Here is a 20,047-nt window from a genome sequence, read left to right as displayed (position 1 = left end):
TTTACAAGAAAGTTGCAGCCGGAGTGGCAGCATTGGCGAATGTCGCAATTAGATTTTCCAACTGACTTCAGTTCACTCGACATTTGACCAGGAGAGGGTCAAAGGTCCTACTCTTATAACACCCATATAGGGACAGACAGACGGACACACGGAGGGACACACAGCCATTTGTAGGAGCGGTGTGCACCGCTCAAAAATGGCCCCCGGGCCTCTACTTCCGTTTGCATGTGCTGTACATCATTACTAAGGCATGAGAGAGAGAGAGAGAGAGAGAGAGAGAGAGAGAGAGAGAGAGAGAGACACCAGGAACTCACCAGCCATGATCCAATTATTCTGAGAGAAACAGATTTCATTCAAATGTCACATGCCATTCCAGTGACCGGGCCATTCTCCACCACATGCCAGGGTTTATAATTAAAACGATCTGCAAGGCTAACTTTAATGGTTACAAATGTGCAGGTGGGGGGGGGGGGGGAGGGTGCGGATGATTTTTTTCTTTCTTTCTATTGACTACTAATTCTAGAGATTGTGTCCTCAGAATGTGTGATCAGAATGCGTCCTCAGGCGCATAACGGGGGTGCCACATGAGCCAATATAAGTGGCAGAGAGAGAGAGAGAGGGGGGGGGGTGGAGAGGTATGGTACAGTTGTACTCTACCTCCCCACCCCTCTCTCTAGTACAGTACAGTGCAGTGCAGTGCAGTACAGTACAGTACAGTACAGTACAGTACAGTACAGTACAGTACAGCTACCTCAGTATGACTGTTCTTAAACCTGCACGGTAGTAAATACAGAAACTCTGAAAACGTCTTTCTTTCTTTCTTTTCCCAATGACTTATTGCGACAGTGTGTTATGGATAGGCCTATTGCACGGTGTTTGTGTGCAATGCATTTGTATTGGACTACTACTGTCTATAAAGTGAATTTACACTTGATTACGTAACAGTAGGCCTATACATTTAAGTTTTACCTCTGAATCATACTTTGATTCAGAGATTTTGAGTTAGTAACACTGGATTTTACTGTTAATAGTTGCAGCAGCAGTAGTGTGTGTGTGTGTGTGTGTGTGTGTGTGTGTGTGTGTGTGCGCGCGCGCGCAAACCTCAAACCTGTGCACGTTTGCATGTGCATGAGTTAAGTGTGCATATGTGTTTATGTCTGTGAGGGAGGTGTGTCTGACTGCATCTGTGTACACGTTCGGCACAAACGCACGTGTCTACTGGTCAAGACAGGGGTCCCTTGTTACAATATTTTTTATTTTATATTTTTACTGTGTTTTTTGGGGCCTTTTGCCTTCATTGAATTACAGTAGCGTGACAGGAAACGGGGAGAGAGATGGGGGAAGACACGCAGCAAAGGTAGTCGGGATCAGTATTTAGTCGAATAAAATCTTAGGATACTAAACATTTTCAGATTACTATGACAAAAAGTAAATGAATTAAATGTTATTCAAAAGACTACGACTAAATCTAAATCCAAATGTGTTGTCAAAATCAACACTGATTGACTGCAGTTCCTCTAAAATGTACTATCAAAAATTCTTGACATGATTCTATTCTATTCTATTCTGCTGAATTAGGCAAACGTTCAGCAAAAACAGCCATTTTCTAGCCCGCCGCAGCTTGCGGATTAGATTAGCTATATTTAAAAGGAGGTGGTATATGTAATAGACCCCTGGGGGACGCCTGTCAACGAAGTATATATAGGGTTTAAGTGGTCGCGAGAAAGCTGTTGTTTGTGAAGTTTACCATACAGTTTACCATACACAGTATAATAGTATAATCGCTTTAACATTTTCAGGTCTCTCTCCTGTGTGCCTGCAGGTGAAAAACGCTGGCATCTGGGAACACAAACACTTGTTTCGTGATTTGTTACCTGGTTTCGAACTGGGAACCTGCTAGCAGTCAAAGGAACACACTATCACGTCTCTCCTCTCCTCTCCTCTCCTCTCCTCTCCTCTCCTCTCCTCTCCTCTCCTTCTCCTTCTCCTTCTCCTTCTCCTTCACAGCTCTGCCCCGATTGCCGACACTATCCTCCCCAAATAACATCTGTCAAAAAGTCGTTCCATGTTACCATGACAACACAAACCGGGGATGAGCTGGGTGATTTTTCTTCCTTCACCTCTCTCTCTCTCTCTCTCTCTCTCTCTCTCTCTCTCTCTCTCCCTCCATCTCTCTTCTGCAGATTTCAACGCCACGTCACTTCTCAGCCTGCCCTCTCCGTCACTCGCTATCTCTCTCCCTCTCGCAAACCGGCTTTTATCTCATTTACATCGTCTTTTCTTTTTTTTTTTAAGATGGGGCCCGCGTCTTTCATCTCATCAATCGCCGAGACCATAATAAGGTGAAAAGAGAAGTACAAGTCTATAATAACAACCTCCCTTTCGCTCATTGGCCGATGCCAGACTCGCCTATACGTGCGCACGAGCGCGCGGGAGAGAGAGAGAGAGAGAGAGAGAGAGCGATAATGGTTCCCTTTTTACGACGCATAATTCCCGTATTGTCCCCGCCGCCCTCTGCGCTGAAAAAAAGCCCCCCTTTCTTCTATAGACGAGGCAGCTGTGTCCACAGAGCTTCCCCTCTTCTCCGGCTCTCTCCTCTCTGCACAAGTGGCTAGTCATCGGGCCCACTGAATGAGGGGCCTGATTGATGCTGCCTCTTCCTCCAGCCCTGCGGCACTCTCCCTATACTTTCTGATGAGCCCCTTGATTAAACGGCCAAAGGAGCAAGGAGGGAGGGAGGAGGCCGCGGGAAGTGCTGGCGGGGACAGCAGGCCTCTCTTCTCTAGAGCAGTGCTGTTCAACCCTTTTCATATCGAGGTCCGGTGTCTGTTTGGCATTTGAGCCACACACCACCGTTTGACGACATTTAGCCTCTCTGACCCCAAGACTTCAAATATGTTGTTGTTGTTGTTGTTGTCGTTGGATACGGTTTTGTCTACAATGCCGTGCTGTATTGATGTGGTGTACTATAGGAGAGATTACTGGCAAACGATCAAAACAACAATTCTTCTATTCTGTAATTGTGTAGACTTCTTTAAGTAATGCAGATGTTTAACAGTAATTTAACTCTTGGGAGCATAACATTTAATCGTTTCCATACTTTCATTCTACACTCTCACAAGTTAAAGATCCATTACTAACTCTCCCTCATTTAGCTGAGGACCACCTGGAATCCCCTCACAGGAACACTGGTTGAGAACCATTGCTCTAGATCGTCGTTTGGTTCTAGGACCCCCAGGTTGATGATGCCATTTTGTTACTCATACAGGATAAACACGTGACACTGCAGTGATGACACAAAGAAATGAGCAAAAAAATTGTGGAACACTATAAAATTGAAGCTAATCAATGTGTACTCTCTCCTGATTGGCTGAGATTGGCAACCTTTTGAGTTAAAACTCTGATGGAACCAAATGGTCCCGTATAATGGTCCATTTTGGTTCCAGTTACAGACCCTTAAAACTCATTCACTGTCAATCACATGTATTGACGTGTTTGTTTGTTTGTTTTCCAAAGCCCACACTGCCAATCACGTGTTTTGACATGTTATGCTTGGGCGTGCTCAGGTGAAAATAGCAGATCTACAAGCTCACAACGTGATGCGTTTGTAGATGTTTAGGTGTGTGTGTGTGTGTGTGTGTGTGTGTGTGTGTGTGTGTGTGTGTGTGTGTGTGTGTGTGTGTGTGTGTGTGTGTGTGTGTGTGTGTGTGTGTGCGCGAGCGTGTGTGTGTATGGTCAGAGCTGACAGAGACTGACTGGGCGAGGATAAAGGATTGGTTGTGACGGAGTCATTTCCTGCTCCATCACCTGAGCAGCATGGCTCTAGATGGCTGTCTCTTCTCTCTCCACTCTTCTCTCTCTCCCTGTAATTGGCCAAACAGCCAGCATCCATCTCCACGGGCATGGTGCTCGCTGTGGGTCGTGGGTCAAATGTTTGTACTCTCATACAATTGTCAAAGACGGATTTGAAGATGGCGGCGCAAGGGACAGAGAATGACAGCTTGGCACGCGCGACAGATGGCGCTCCAGAATGCGGCAAACAGAGGCAAACATTATTTATGCTGTTTGCTTTGATTGAATAATTGATTGAACACGTATACGCCGTACTATGATTTGATTTGGGTGTGTTCTAAATGAAGTGTTTGTGTGGATTATCGTGGCGTCCGTCTACATATTTATTTATTCCCTCGCCGGGTTGCATGCTATTACAGTGATGGTCCGCAGTTTTTACTCTGTTAATAAATACAGGCTAATAGGCTAATCTAAATTAGAACTATGTACCCAAGTGTCTGCTATAGTGCAGCGCTTGCCTATGGATATCATATCGTTGACTTCGTCATCAGTAATACAACACAAAGAAATAACATTAAGGGCTGCGTGCAACAAGACATATTATGCCATATTCAAACTACACTAATTAATTATAGTAAACTAATAGGTCTACTATTATACTAAAAAGGATAAAGGCGAAGGGAAAAGAGGCCTTTTTACAGTACAATAATGTTTCAAGTTTAATACAAAATAAATGACATTAATCAGTGCTGCAGCTCAAACAGTATAAAACAAAAACAAATTAAGAACTTTGTGAGAAATGGGCTATCAGGTCTCTGAGCCCTGATGAAGACCCGATATCAGCGTGGTTCTTATTGGCGGCCAATCAGAGGCAGGCGGGTCCTTGTCTAGAGACGGACGTATAGTATTGAATCTGAATCATACGTAATATACACAGTTATCTCCCACAGCCTGTGTGTGTGTGTGTGTGTGTGTGTGCGCGTGTGCGCGCGCGTGTGTGTGTGTGTGCGCGTGTGCGCGCGCGCGTGTGTGTGCGTGCGCGACTGGGTTGTGTGTGTGTGTGTCGTCGGGGAAATAAAGCACAGCATCTATTATGCATTGTATGTACAGTTTCTTTATGTGCTACGTCTGCTTTTGTGCAAACTGGGCATCCAGTGTGTTTGGCCGCCGCGCGCCGTGTGTACTTAACACAGCCTCTCCCCAGGGTTTATGTTCTTTTTGCAAAGACTTCCACCCCCGCTTGAGGGGAGGAGAGGAGAGGAGAGGAGAGGAGAGGAGAGGAGAGGAGAGGAGAGGAGAGGAGAGGAGAGGAGAGGAGAGGAGAGGAGAGGAGAGGAGAGGAGAGGAGGGGAGAGAGGGGAGAGAGGAGAGGAGAGGAGAGGAGAGGAGAGGAGAGGAGAGGAGAGGAGAGGAGAGGAGAGGAGAGGAGAGGAGAGGAGAGGAGAGGAGAGGAGAGGAGAGGAGAGGAGAGGAGAGGAGAGGAGAGGGGTACTCCTCTGGGAAACTCAACAGTACAGTGTGAGGTCATCAAACATTGATGCCTTCTGCGTGATGTTGGCAAAAGAAAACATCATGCTTTTCCGTCTCATTTCTTTCTCTTTCCTCTCCTCTCCATCTCTGTGTATTTTACTCTCTCTCTCTCTCTCTCTCTCTCTCTCTCTCTCTCTCTCTCTCTCTCTCTCTCTCTCTCTCTCTCTCTCTGCCTGCATGTGGTTATAGTTGTCAAGCTGACTTCACGATGAGTAAATCTTTCAGCCGAAACCATTGTTCTTGCTCTGTTGAGACCGGTGCAGACAAGAAACAAAAACACTGACTCTAAATCAAATCAGAGCACTGCGTGTGTGTGTGTGTGTGTGTGTGTGTGTGTGTGTGTGTGTGTGTGTGTGTGTGTGTGTGTGTGTGTGTGTGTGTGTGTGTGTGTGTGTGTGTGTGTGTGTGTGTGTGTGTGTGTGTGTGTGTGTGTGTGTGTGTGTGTGTGTGTGTGTGTGTGTGTGTGTGTGTGTGTCGTTGACAAAGACTGTAATCACGTAAAACAGCTAGTCTTCTGTACCTTGCTATTGCAATGAAAGAGCTGGCTATGGGTCGACATTCATTATTTTCTATGGCATATATTCACACGACGGCCATCTTCCCATAAGTTAATGAAATGCCACCCTGTTGCTTTTTCACTGCAAAATGCCTACATGGCCGCCATGTGAATATGATCCATATCATAGAGGCATCATTAATGTCATTAATAGGCCTATATCACCACAGAGCTATATCATTAGTATAATTACAGCTGTTCTTCCACTGTTCAAATAGTGAAAGCCTTTCGATATGTCTATATTGTATTGTATTGTATTGTATTGTATACTTGTTATTGTATACTATTTATGAATCTGTGCTCCATACCATGCAGTGTTGTTTTTGGCAGCAGATTTTGAGTTTAGTTTTAGTCATAGTCTCTTGAATAGTTTATAGTCACCTGGAATGTGTTAGTCTAGTTTTACAAACTAGACAAAATGTATTTTAATTGGCGGGCCTTGATGCCGTCGTAATGACGGCATTTCTTTCACATTTTATTTGTTGACGAAATTGTCGGTATATTTAGTCTTAGTTTTAGTCATCATCATAGCTTAGTTTTTATTTAGTCTCCATTTAGTTTTCGTCAGTGAAAAATAGATAGTCGACGAAATCAACACTGATACCATGTGATCATGGTCGCGAGTTAAATAAAATGATGATGAGGAAGTAAGGAAGAGGCCTAATTTCTTTCCAATATGGCCGCCGCGCATATAGAGCCTATATTGGACCGTGAGTGTCATCTGGGCCGATGAAACGTCACCGTTGGCACATTGCAGCGCCGCAATAACAGCGCGGGACGTGGACGAATGGAATGAATCACGAGTGGTGATTTGCTCAGCTGCTGGTAATTCTGGCCTTCTCAGCTTCCCTCCACTATATGTTGACGGCAGAGTCGATATACGCCGCACATTGCCGGAGTACTTATGGCAGCATTAGCATAATTTCAACTATGCATTATGTGTGGGGGGGGGGGCGGGGGGGGAACCACACCGCTGGGTCCGGTATCGATCGGACACGTTCATCTATCCCTTCCCTGTGATCTTCTGAGATCTTATACTAATCAATGTTGGCCGTGAGTCTGATGCGTTGGAGCAGATGAATGCACACAAGTGAAGGGGCAGGCAGAAAATGATCAGGGAAGCGTGCGTGCGTGCGTGTGTGAGGGAGAGAGAGAGACAGAGAGAGAGAGAGAGAGAGAGCAAAAGAAAATCGAAAGCTTTTCTCCTTCGATATAAATGACATGTTGGCAGAAATATGGAGGAGTGTGAAATTGGTGGTGTAATCTGTATGAAATGGGCTCCCTCCAGATCGGCAGCAGCAAAAGAAAGAAGAGAAGAGAAAGGTATACACTCCAGTTTGGCCAGAAAACGTCGATTGCTTTTGATTTCGAAATGCCCTTTGATTTCTCTCTTTAGCGTTCCAGTCTCCCCATTGTGTTGGCATTGCAGACGAGACATGTGCAGCGAGACCCCTAGCAGCTGTCAGACACACGCGTGCTGATGTAGGGCCACTGGGTGGACCGTGCAGTCTGCAGACAGACGACGGAGCAGGGCATTAATGAGCCGGCAGTCCTTGCCTTAGGAGGGCAGGTATATACATGAATAATTTAACTGTTTCCAGGAATTACAGAGAGCGCCCTGTGTCTCCTACCCGAAGCCACAATAAAACATTATACACTGCAGTAGTGGCTGTGGCTGCAAAAGTGTCACGCTGCCCCGAGCATATACACGAGTAAAAAAGTGTTAAGTTCAATATCACGTAAGTTAAGGTTAAGTGATATTTTTTGTTTTTGTTAAAAGTCTAAAGCACTATATTCGGATAGTCATTGCTGTATAGACTCTAGTGTATACAGGTCCATTTGGTTACATTTGTTCACTCTCATACTCACACACTGATGATTTTACTGCATACATGTCAAACATATTGACCAATATATAGTGCTGCTGATGATAATTATGAGCCAGAGATATTACTAACGCCTTAAGAGAAACTTCCGGAATGCGGCCGAGTCGTCAATGTATACACACAACGTCTGCATTTGCGAGCTCTGTCATTCTAGCGTAAGAATCTTGCTATATCCATGCGGTGTGAGGTCCTATTACCGTAAATCAACTTGTATCGGGTCACCTCCATGATCCTGACAGGGCCTTTTGAATCACCTTTACCACCCGTATAGGGTCTCATTAAATTGTAGCCCTTACCCAGTGCAGGGTCCCCCAGGGGAATGTGCTAATCTAATCAGAAGCTATGGTCTGGGGGCCGTGATCTCGGTCGGTGGGAGGAGTCCGTTCTCCCCGCTTCCGCGTGATTGGTCTATGCCGTGAAATGTCTTGATCAGGGTTTTGATAGGGCCTTTTCCCAGGAGAGGAGAGTGACAGATGGCCTCCGACGAAGGGGGCCGTCGTCACCCGACGCTCTCTCCGCTCCTCTGTATGTAATCCTCTCGTTTCTAATACATGTATTCTCCTCTCTCTGCAGCTCTCTCTCTAACCCCCTTCCTCCTCTCCCTCTCGCTTCTCTCTCTCCCTCTTTCCGACTCCAACTCCATCTTTCTCTTACCCCCCCTCTGCTCAACTATCCCCCTCCCACCACCACCACCACCACCCCATTTCCCCCTTTCATCTCCTACCTCCCCACCTGAACCCACTCCATAGGCTATGCCACCAGCATTTCCTTTTGACTTTCTGTAAACTCTTTCTCGTCTTCCTCCTCTCCCTGTTTCTCCCCGGGAGGTGCTATTACTACTATTCGTATTGGACAGGAGAGGAGGGGGGGGGGGGGGGGGGGGGGGGAGAGAGAGAGAGAGGCGCTCATAAGGGAGGGAGGGTGAGATACAATGCCCAGTCACGTCAGCAGAATTCCAAGTAAACATGTGCCAACTGTTCGGATATTTCCCCCTGCACCCGCTTCCTCTTACACTTGCTGAATTAACTACAAAACATACACACACACACGCACACAAGCTAGCACAAGCTAGCACAACACACACTGCTATAGCACGACCTACAAACAAACAAACCGCACAGCACGTCCTCTTCACTGGCTAACCGATGCATGAGACTCGGGAGGGTGTTGCATAAATATAACGAAGGATAGAAGTGGTGGTGGTGTTGTTGTTACCTTCTCTTTTTTAACAACACAACTCTCGTTCCCTCACACCTATATCCTCACTGGTGTCTGACTCTGATGGGCGATACAAAAGTATTGATTACTTTTCAAATAGCACTTTTCAAATGAATGTATCTTTTGCAAATAGCAGAACTACAAGCTCACAATATACGTTGCATCGCAAGCTTTTTAGATCGGCAATTTTCAAATGGCCGGGACAGCCCTAGTTATAGCACTATAGGAGACTTTTTGTCTGTCTGTCTGTCTGTCTGTCTGTCTGTCTGTCTGTCTGTCTGTCTGTCTGTCTGTCTGTCTGTCTGTGGCTATAATCTCGCTGACGCTGGGCCCTATATATACTTTGTTGTAGCACATTGACCTGCCCATCTATGTACAAGCGCATAATGTGTCATCGCCATGCGCTGTCAACATTCCAAACAAATGCAAACATTGTGAACCATTTTAGAATTTTGGAATGCATCTATTCTGCCACTTTTTTTTATTTATTCATTTAGTTTTTACTTTAACTGCATCGGAACCTTTATTTTCAGGGATATCCAATTGAACAAAATCTGGAGTGAAAAAAACTCAAAACATTTTTGAACGATGTGTGTATCCTTGCTATAGATTTTATTATTATTATTTTCGTTTTATGCCACGAACAAAGATGCCATCCAACCAGTCATTCATAGAACAGAACCGCATCCAGAGATCTATTGATCGGGCCCTTCAAAGAGCAGACTCATCCAAATATTTAGGGAACTCACTATCCCACACCTGTAAAGGCATACTGTAGTACGTACGGTCTACGGTACTATTGATTGGTTTATCAATAGCCACGGTAGTGTAATATAGTACCATCGGAGTCTGAGCGCTCTATTTTGACAACAGGATATACAGGATGAAGTCCTTGGCACGTATCTCATTTCCAGCATCGAGACTTCGTTCCATTTTGCTTGGAAAGTCTGCGTCTGTCCAACATTTCGGTCCATGTATATATAGCATTAAATTATCCACCTGAACGCACCCTTTCCTGGGATGGAACGTGCGGTCGGAAGAAGGGATTTATTGTAGAGATTGCAATAATAACATGGTGGCCGTTTGATGGATTTGAACTGAGTATACAGAGGGTTTAAGTGGTTAAATTATACTATACTTAGATTAGAGTCATGGAGCTTTGCACTTTCTACGGTCTTCAGATTCCCGTGTGGATCACGCTTAAACGTGATGTAATCTCTCTGCGTGGCTCAGAATGATCACAAACGCGTACGCAGAGATAAATACAGTATTAACCTCTGGGGCGTGCAGGGTGCACGGCCTTATCGATCCCAAGCCGCGTTGAATTATTGCCAGCCGTCACTCCCCGACCATAGCTATATAGCGAACCGCAATGTGCTATTGCATCGAGGGGGGGGGGGGGGGGGAAGCAAGGCCTTGAAATGGCAGGGATAGATCAGACCCCTCTATAAGAGCTTCCATTTGATCAGTGAACAGCACACTGGCTGTGGGCTGCCCATTACTGCAGATGGCGGGCCATCAAGGCTATTGAGGCATTCTCAATGGGAGGCACAGCTGCACTCTCGCCATCCTTCTCGCACGCACGCACGCACACACGCACGCGCACACACACACACACCTTGTGCTCTTGCAAGCCCCTGGACACAGACCAGTGCTCTTGAGCGTTTCCAAAACAATGGTTCGGGACCCGTTTTCGTGTATCGGATACATTTTGTCACAGGAAATTTGTTTCCTATACATCTTCTTATTTCTAAACATTTTTCAAAAGGATTACAGAAATTACACCCCCCAAAAAATGTAAACAAAAGTCCATTAAACTAGGCCTATATCTTTTTTTAATAGCAGATGTACAGTAGACCTACAAGCGCACAGCACATCACATGGCGACACATGGCAACACGCCGTGCACTTGTAGATCTGCTATTTTCACTATTAAATGCTGAACAGGGCTCTTCAAATTTCTCTTTTGGGTCTCGAGCTGAAACACGTTTTGGGAAACCTTGCTTAAGTATCTCCCATAGTCTGTGTCCTCCTCTCTCACCAGCACACACAGCCTGCTCAGCCCAGACCAGACACCTGTCTGTATGTAGTGTGTGTGTGTGTGTGTGTGTGTGTGTGTGTGTGTGTGTGTGTGTGTGTGTGTGTGTGTGTGTGTGTGGATCATAATGGAGCACCTATAAGTGATGAATGAGGTCCTCCTCTCTGTTTGAAAATAGCCGTGGACATTTGCAAATGGACCGCAAACAGCATTAAGTCTGTACCAGGTGCAAAGCTTATTGAATTCTTTCATGGATGATGTGCAGATGAGGTCAGAGAACCCCACTCCCATATCTCTCTCTCTCTCTCCCCCCCCCCCTCTCTCTCTTGAGTTTGGGTCTCTCTCAAAACCTGAAAACATTATCATTATCTGCAGTTAGGCTAACTGTTAGGGGGTCAGGCATGATCACTAACCTGAAAGGGGGGGGGGGGGTTAAGACTTCAGACCCCCCCGCCCAACGAGAGAGAGAGGGAGAGAGAGAGAGAGAGAGAGAGAGAGAGAGAGATGACAACATGCAGGCACGCATTGCCATTCAGTGTCAGCATCACATGCTATATTACGCTCCAGCAAAAAAACAAAAACAAAAAACAAAAAAAATAGCATCACAAGAAGCCTGTTTTAGCATGCGGGGCGATTTATATCCAATGAAATACCGAGGCAGCAACCCCCTAATGACGTTTTGAGAGACTATTACATGCAATATATGACTTGGACCTAATAGAATGACCTAAAGGGCAAACGCACAATCACTTCACAGCAGGCATATCGCACATAGCCTGCCTATTTCCCCCGTAATACATTCCAATATGGAGATGCGCCTGATCGCCATGTCTTTTCTAATCATTTTAGGCTAGCAGCCTATAAAGGTTTCGCTTTCATTTCATGTCAGAGCTTTCATCAGGCTAACATGCACAGGCTTCAGTTTTAGACAACTTCCGTTGCTTGCTTATATTCTTACCTTTCCGAATAAGGTCTTCGATGTCCTGGTCGAAGCCCATTCGGTGGCACCTGCTCCACAGCCCCATGTTGGTGGAGTTGTACTGCCTGCTGCACTCGTCCGCGGCGCTCATGGCGAACAGCTGCCGCCGGTTCCGGGCCAGCAGCAGCTTCTCCTCCCAGCGATCCAGGCTGGTTCGGCTGGCCCGCAGCGGGAGGCTGTTGTTGGGGATGTAGATGAAGCCCGGGTCCTTCCGGCGGCTAGAGAAGCTCCTGCAGCGCTCCCTGTAGCGTCGCGCGTCCGTTTCGTACCAGTGGTCGGAGCAGATCGCCACGGCCAGCATGCCCAGGGCGCACAGAGACAGAGAGAGGCCGGCGTACAGCAGTAACTTCCCGGCAGCCATGGCTCGCTCCTCTCCGCTCTACAGCCGCATCAGCACCTCAAACAGACGGACAGCTCCTCTGAAAAAAAAAGCACCGCGTTCCCGATGCATCCAGCGTCGATTCAGCTCACATCACCCCTCGACACCATGAGCGTCGATACCATCGTCGAGATGTTCACAATTCACACGCAATCGAAGCACAAAAAGGGGGGAAAAGATCTCGTCGGGCGGTGCAACGTTAATAAGCTGGGTGTTTTGTCGGAGGTGTAGACGAGTCCCTGCCTGCCTGCCTGCCTGCCTGCGTGCCGTCCGTCTGCAGCGGCTGCGCGGATGGATGCTCGACGATCAAAAGATGCTTATCTCATCCCAGGCTCGATCTGCGTCCATCCAGCCGCCGTCTTTCTGTGCGATTTCACTGAATAGGGCGAGAAAAACATGTACAAACCACATTTGCAAAACTATGTGGGGTAATGATGAGCCCCCCTCCTCCACCCCCCCAAAAACAACGTTTATAATCCATGAAGGTGCATGCTATTCGCCCTAATAGCCGACTATATGAATGGCAATGGGAGACAGATTATAAACATCAACGACTAAAATGCAGTTTGAGTTCATGTTGTCATTAACAACAGCTATAATCTTTGTTTTTGTTTGGGATATGTGCTATATATAAGGATACTCACCGCCCTAAAAAATCATAGCCAGGATGCGACCACGACTTCGGTGGTTGGAAGGTGTCTGTCTCCTCAATGGGGCTTGGCGGCGCGTTTGAAGACCTCGTGACGTCGAGGTCGAGTCTGTCACTGTCTGTGTATATAGGGGAATTTATTTTAATGGTAGAATAATCAAAACATCGTGTTTGGATTCGCTGTTGACTTAATAGGGCAATTTGCCTTATTGGTGGATTAGGTTTGCTGTTTTTCATAAAACAAGCCTGGCTTCAAATAGGTGCACTCAGTCACAGGCACAGCATATCTCCGCCAGGCAGGGTATCAGGTGACCCAAAGCTGTAGTGGGACTGTGGGAAGCTGCACTGCTGCAGCAGGGGGAAATAACATTTCTATGAAAGTTCAACTTTTTGCGTTTGCCTGCATTTAATAATCAGAAGGAAATGAGCTTTTAGGGGTGTGACACCGTGGGTGTTTCCATGAGCCAATAATACAACAACAATACAAAATAATTATATATATTTATATATATATATATATATATATATATACCGGTATTTATATATATATATATATATATATATATACCGGTGTGTGTATATATATATATATATATATACACACACACACACATCCACCCTCTGCATGGAAGTAGGCTACTAGTGTTGAGCTTTTACACAAGCAGTCATCGTAACCCGTCACTTCTCGCAGGCTCAACAGACAATAACAAAACCGCTTCATAGCCCTCACTTCTGTTTCTTTGATTTAAATCAGTTTGCTATACCGACCGAACATACTCAGTTCTGACCATGCGATATCGACGGGAGCTTTGTCGGCAGGAGTCTCTTGCACATGCTCATTGAAATTGTGGCAAGTTTACATGCATTACAGTACATGCAACTATAGGTCGCAATTCACACCAGGATGTTATATACTGCGATAAAAACGAATCCTGATGCGTATTGTCGGAAAGTGCGCTTTGTTTGGCAGGTGTGAAGGCTTCCAAGCACACCTGACTTCGATTCACAACAGGTGTGAATGCAGTCCGCATCAAATAACGGAAATGAAGCAAACAATGTGGAGGATGAATGAGGAGTCAAAACTGTTAGTGAGACAGTTAGTTTACGCAGCACAAAGATGTCCCGTTACGGAGACGAACTGCGTGGGGAGTGGGGACTTTCTTCGTTTAAATAATAAATGAATCACATGCATGTTTAGCTCAGCATGATTATGTACAGTATACATCTAACATGGCATATGCATAATAATAATTGTATATGATGATCGAATCATCAATGGGAGTACATTATTGTAAACGTCAATCATTTTGCGCTGCTGTGTCCCCTGTGCCTCCACCATGTGCCCGAAAGAACATTGCGTGCTCACTTGCACGCACGCACACACACACACACACACACACACGCACGCGGTAACGTCCAGTCCCCAACAGTGACACACTGCATCCATTGCACGTTATCCTCACTTTACGTCCTAACTATACTGTGTAGTTTATGAATTGAACACATTGATGAAGTTCTCTGCTGCGGTTAACACTGCGCACTGTGAACACAACCGCAACAAGTTAAAAATTTAAGAATGATGCAACTTCACCCCCCAATCGCAGACACCCCCCCCCCCCCCCCCCCCCATGCGCAAGTCTACCGAAGTACAGGTCAGAATGCATACGATGCATGCATATGCATCGTATTGGCTGAGGTCTGCTCGCACGGGGGGTTACTGTGCCAGACAGTGTATTAGCATTATTGGGGCATGCCTCCTGGCAGAGATTTGCGCTCCACAGAGCGCACCTTAGTCTACGGTAATGCTGCAACTATCACTGCTCCTAATAGCCTCCTACGACTACCACCTATATCAATCAGCCCACTGCAGAATCTCAGGCTATATAGTTCATTCAGTGATTCATTTTTATGATCCTTTTTTTGTCTGCCATGTTAAAATTGTATCTTCTCCTGGTTACAGATGTTGCGATTATTGTATTTATTTTCTTTTTTTTTTATCTTGCCAATTATTATTATTATTTGTTATGATATTGCTTATCTTGGCAGTCCTTAATATTTTCATAGTACCGAAGTTGTATTTTACATTGCTTAACCCAGCTAGTGTACTTTTAATCTATATTTAACATGAAAGAATAAGCATTGGATCATCTCACACGTGCCAATTAATTAAGCGATTGTAATACTCTATGACTTATAGTAACTTAAGTCATAATGAATTATATATTATCTATGAATATTAACCATATAGATACTAGTTATTATACTTATAGGAAAATAATTAAACTTAAAGATAAATATTTGCATGGGCCCACTTTGCCAAAAGGCCCAATGCTCCCCCATGAATCCACTTCCCCAAAAGGCCCAGTTGTCTTGCATTCAAATTAATAATTTCAGTCAGACAGCAGTCAGAACTATTTTCTTTGGGTGTAAATGGAAAAAGATAGGCCTTTTTCTGACCACCAAACCCCTTATCTGGAGTCCTGGGATCACACAGTAAAATTCTCACTGAGTGGAAATGGAACCAGATGGCATTTTGTGAGCAACACTAGCAAGTCTGATCTCGTAAGTACTTCAAGTTCTCACTATTGGATACTTTTAATCTTGTCAATCTTATCTGGTTGCATATACTGTATCTACTGTATGTCGATATGTATGAGGTTAAGTGCATCCGCTGAACCCGCTGAACTAAATGGGTGCCGAATGATTTTGCATTCCAATGTCATATTGGCACCATTGCAAAGAAAGCATGCAAGAAAACTAAGTTAGACATTTGCTGTCTCAGTGAAACTGAACATGTCTACTCCATTATACAGTAGCTATACATTGTATACTGCTGTCATGCTTTCTTCTAAAGCCTTTCACAGACTGTGGGGCTCATTCTGAAAGCTGCCGCTATCAATTCACAGATCGCTTCACTGCCTATAGCAGTCTGCTGCTAGTTTACAAATCCCTGAACGATGTGGCGTCGCAATATACAGTTTGTGGAATTATTATCAAGATTCGTTTTTTTTTCTCCATTTAAGTAATACCACAATGGAGAAATACTCCATGAGTAAAAATCCCACATTTAACATTTTACTTGATAAAGGTACAAAGGTATTTGCACCAATATACTGTAACCTTTCAGTTGGATTTCGCAAAACTTGGCAATATGGTAGAGCACGAAGCCCACGACCATTAGCCAAAACTTTCTACACATCACCTATATGGACAAAAGAAAAGATGTTTGATAGAGAAATTTGACTATAATGGAGCTATACAACAGATGCTGAGTTATAAAAGCTGTGCAGAGGGTTGACAGCTAGGGCCCCTCGATGATATTTTTATAAGGTTTATAGATGTTATTGTTCAGTAGCATTTGGGATTCCAGTCTGAGATGTTGTTGTGCATGGAGCCGGAATTCCAAGTGGCTCCCATGACACTGACAGTGACTACAAATAACAACCCTAAGTTGGCTGTTCTGTTCTGGTCTTCTTTTAGATCCAAATCCCAAATGCATGTTGTTGTCACACACACACGTGGCTCTGGCAGACACCAATATTTAGATTTAACAAGCCCAAATCAGTTTATTATAGGAAATGTATCCATGCTTTAAATTACCTCCAGCTCACAAATTGTCTCGGAATTCGGTTTTCTACAAAGTACACAGTAAAATCGTCAGCGTTTAATTTATCCATTTGCGAGAATGTAATTTTGGTTATGTTTACTCTCTGAGGTAAATCAACAAGCAGAGGATTTGACTGTGTACTGCCAAGTTCAGCCTAAGGGGTTTTAATTTAAGTTGATTTGAGCTCCACTTTGACCATTGCACGGAGCGTACAGCTGCATAATTCATAAGCACTCGCAGTCGCTGGTACCCACCTGTCAAAGACTCCTGCTATACAGATGGGGAGTCGTCAACACGTAACGAGCATTTCCCTGTTAATTTGTTTTAGCATCCATTACTCCATAACGGTGAACCTCTCAAATTAGCTGCCCAGGACATCCATTGATGCCATCTGCCATTGGGACTTTTCCCCTTTTTTTGCGAAACATTATTTTCTACCTACCATTTCCAAAGTTTCCAAAGTTCGCGGGCCCTGGTGGAGATCTGTGCTCCGAGGAGCACCATCTTATAGTTTTTGTTCATACACTGTCTATTGGCTAGAGATATAAACTAAACTCTGAGTCTGAGTGTTCAATTTGTACACTCTCAGAGTTAAATGAACACTGATGATATATAGATTGGGGGGTCCCAGTCCCAGAGATCAAATGTTATCAAATAAGTGTACATGGCCTAATGCATATCAAACTGGGGGTTGTTGAAATTCAAATGCTTTGCTGTACGTCACTGCACTACTTCCAAAAGAATATCCCCAATGTTTTAAAATGGGGGTCAACAGGCTAATATGTCAATTTGGGGGAACACGTAAAACAGAGCGTGTTGGAATTGGACCTGGGGACAGGACCCTATAGTACTTACTACTTAACCTGTTCCTGTACAAGCTCACGACATGTCTCGATGCAATGACACGGCAGCCATATATTTCACACAACGTAGCTGAACGACAAATTGGACACCGCAGGTGCATGTGGCCAGACAGGGCTCATCTTAAACAGCTCAGTGCCAGTCTGTCCCCCTTTGGAGAGAGCTTTCCTGCAGGCAAACTTTGACCCAATTTAGTGCTCTCTCCCAAGTCAGGTGTGTAGGCCTATAAAGGGGAGGGCTTTAGTTGTGAACAGGTGCTTCCTCTTTGTCTCGCACTACCTCATTGTCCTCGTTTGCACCCTTCTCTTGCAGCCAGCTGTGCGAACCACTTATATACTTTACAGTTCAATGTTAGCATTTTACTGTACTGTATTCTACTTTACACAAAATGTTAATCAATATAATTAATATCATAAATGTTTTCTTTTCTTAAGTGACACATATTTTGAGAGAATTATTGTAGGCCTACATATAATTTAATTAAAACACCACTATGAAAATTAATTTGAAAAAGTAGTATAGGGCCTAGCCTAGTTTAAGCCCTTTGTTTGACAAAGCTGCTGTCAAACTACAGTTCCTCCACCCAGTGGAACCATATCATGATTATTTCCTGAATATAGGCCAAATAATAACAGAACTCTTCTATGGCCCTGTTTTATTAATTCAATGTTTTCCTTACTGGGCAAAGGGTGCTGTAAATTAATGGGCTGCATGAATACATTTCCCTTGATTTTAATACACAGACAATATATATATGTTTTGTATTCATAGGGTTTCCACATAAACACATTCTGTATTAATTGCTATTCCTCATGCAGCATGATATCTGAGAGTATTGTAAATTCAGTTAGGGCCTTATACAATGAAACCACAATTTTCTTTTGATAGCCTTGCGTATCTTGTTCCATTTTCGGTCCTAGGAATTGTGGTAATGGATCATGGGGTGGGTGGGGGGGGGGGGGTCGTGCTTGTAATGGTGAAGTGATGGGAGAATGATGCTCGATCGCTGCATGCTTTATCCTCCGTTGAAACAGCACCGCCTGGCGGGCGGAGAGACACACCGCGTAACTTGTAGTTCGGCTATTTTCTGGGTGCGACACCGTCGTACGACGAAAGTAGCTACAAAATCAGAGTCGCTGACGTCAGATGTCAAAACATAACTGCAGTGTCAGACAGAGAGAGCCAGAGGGCGACCTTAATTGTTTGGTATTCGATATAACAATGTACAGTAGGCCAATCATTCAGTTTAAGATGTGTGTGCAATAAATGCCCCCTTTTTGGCCATTCAAAAGTAAAAACAAACCTTTCCACAGGTTTTTCATTATGACATTTAATTGATCTTGTGTTTTAGAGTAAATGGACAAGACAAGGCCTACGTTTTCATTATTTACCCTTTAAACCTCGATCGCGACGCGCGTCAAGTCACCAGACTTTCTATTTACCCAGCAGAGATGTGTAACTGTAAAACTGTGACAGTTTAGCAAATAGGCCTACCGTTGTGGGGGCAAAAGGCAACCTCCGTTGTTTCTTCGTATTTGGCGCCCTCTTCTGTTAGAAATAGTAAGAACGGTTTAGACATCTATAGCCTATAATGCTGAATTATATTCGTTAACGGCTGTTTGTTATGGAGTTGGTCATTAATTGTTTAATTACGGGACAGAGGACCAAACACAATAACATGTAAATTATGTAATGATACCATGACAATGTACAGACCTACAGAAAGAAAGAAAGAAAGAAAGAGACTGAATTAATTAATTGGTATACTTGAGAGTTAGAGTTTAGAGTGTATTTATTTTGATCATTATAACAAATCAATACAGTGCCTGCTTTTTTTTTGCAAAAGAAACATAGACCAAAAAGGTGTAGGCTGAAGCCTAAGCTTATAGTGCCTACCCTTCTAACAAATAAATGGCTTTCATAGGTAAAATAATACTAACCTGACGCTGCCAGATCCAAAAAGCTTGCTACACAAATTTGTTTCATCTGGCAGCGTCAGGTTAAAATAATACAACAAAGCAAACAGAAGGGAAAAAAACAAGAAAACAAAACAAAAACAAACAAACATAACATAAAACAAAAACAAAGACAGACAGGACAATACAGTTAACAGAAACAAGACAAAAAAGAACAAAAACAACAAAACAAAACGAGAAAACATCATATCAATGTTCTATATTATAGAATATTGATATTGGTTTTGTTTTCTCGTTTTGTGTTTTGTTTTGTTCTTTTTGTTCTTTTTTGTTCCGTGTTGCTCAAATAGTAGATACATTATATTATGTATCTACTATTTGAGCAACACGGAACTGTGTGTACATTCAGCATTGCTCTACGGCTTTTACAGATATGAGGACACGTACTTTTAGATGATTTTATAACTGGACGACACGGTACAACAGAAATGAGGACAGAATATGTGCTGCAGATCCTTTAATGTTAATAGTCAAGTCATGTTCCTTATTGCTAAATAATTTAGACAGCAGATAACATGCATACGAGCATTTTTATAAAACAAGACGGAAGCTGACCTGCCCGGACCTGTCAACATT

At 44.0% G+C, this 20,047-nt stretch overlaps 1 protein-coding gene across 1 annotated transcript in view; it reads right to left on the bottom strand.

Moving 5' to 3' along the window:
- tmem178bb (transmembrane protein 178Bb) overlaps nt 1-12,360 on the bottom strand; it is a gene marked incomplete at both ends in the record, with an annotated part of 110,789 nt that extends 98,429 nt beyond the window's left edge. The window contains one exon of the mRNA XM_080757595.1: nt 11,979-12,360. Within this exon, the coding sequence (XP_080613721.1) occupies nt 11,979-12,360 (382 nt within the window). The remainder of the gene's footprint in view (nt 1-11,978) is intronic.
- Between the last annotated feature and the right edge of the window lie 7,687 nt (nt 12,361-20,047).

Source organism: Protomyctophum bolini (assembly GCF_963924005.1).
Source record: "Protomyctophum bolini genome assembly, chromosome: 23".
NCBI lineage: Eukaryota > Metazoa > Chordata > Actinopteri > Myctophiformes > Myctophidae > Protomyctophum > Protomyctophum bolini.
The sequence above is the reverse complement of the archived record's forward strand: the minus strand, read 5'-3'. Positions and strand labels throughout refer to the sequence as shown.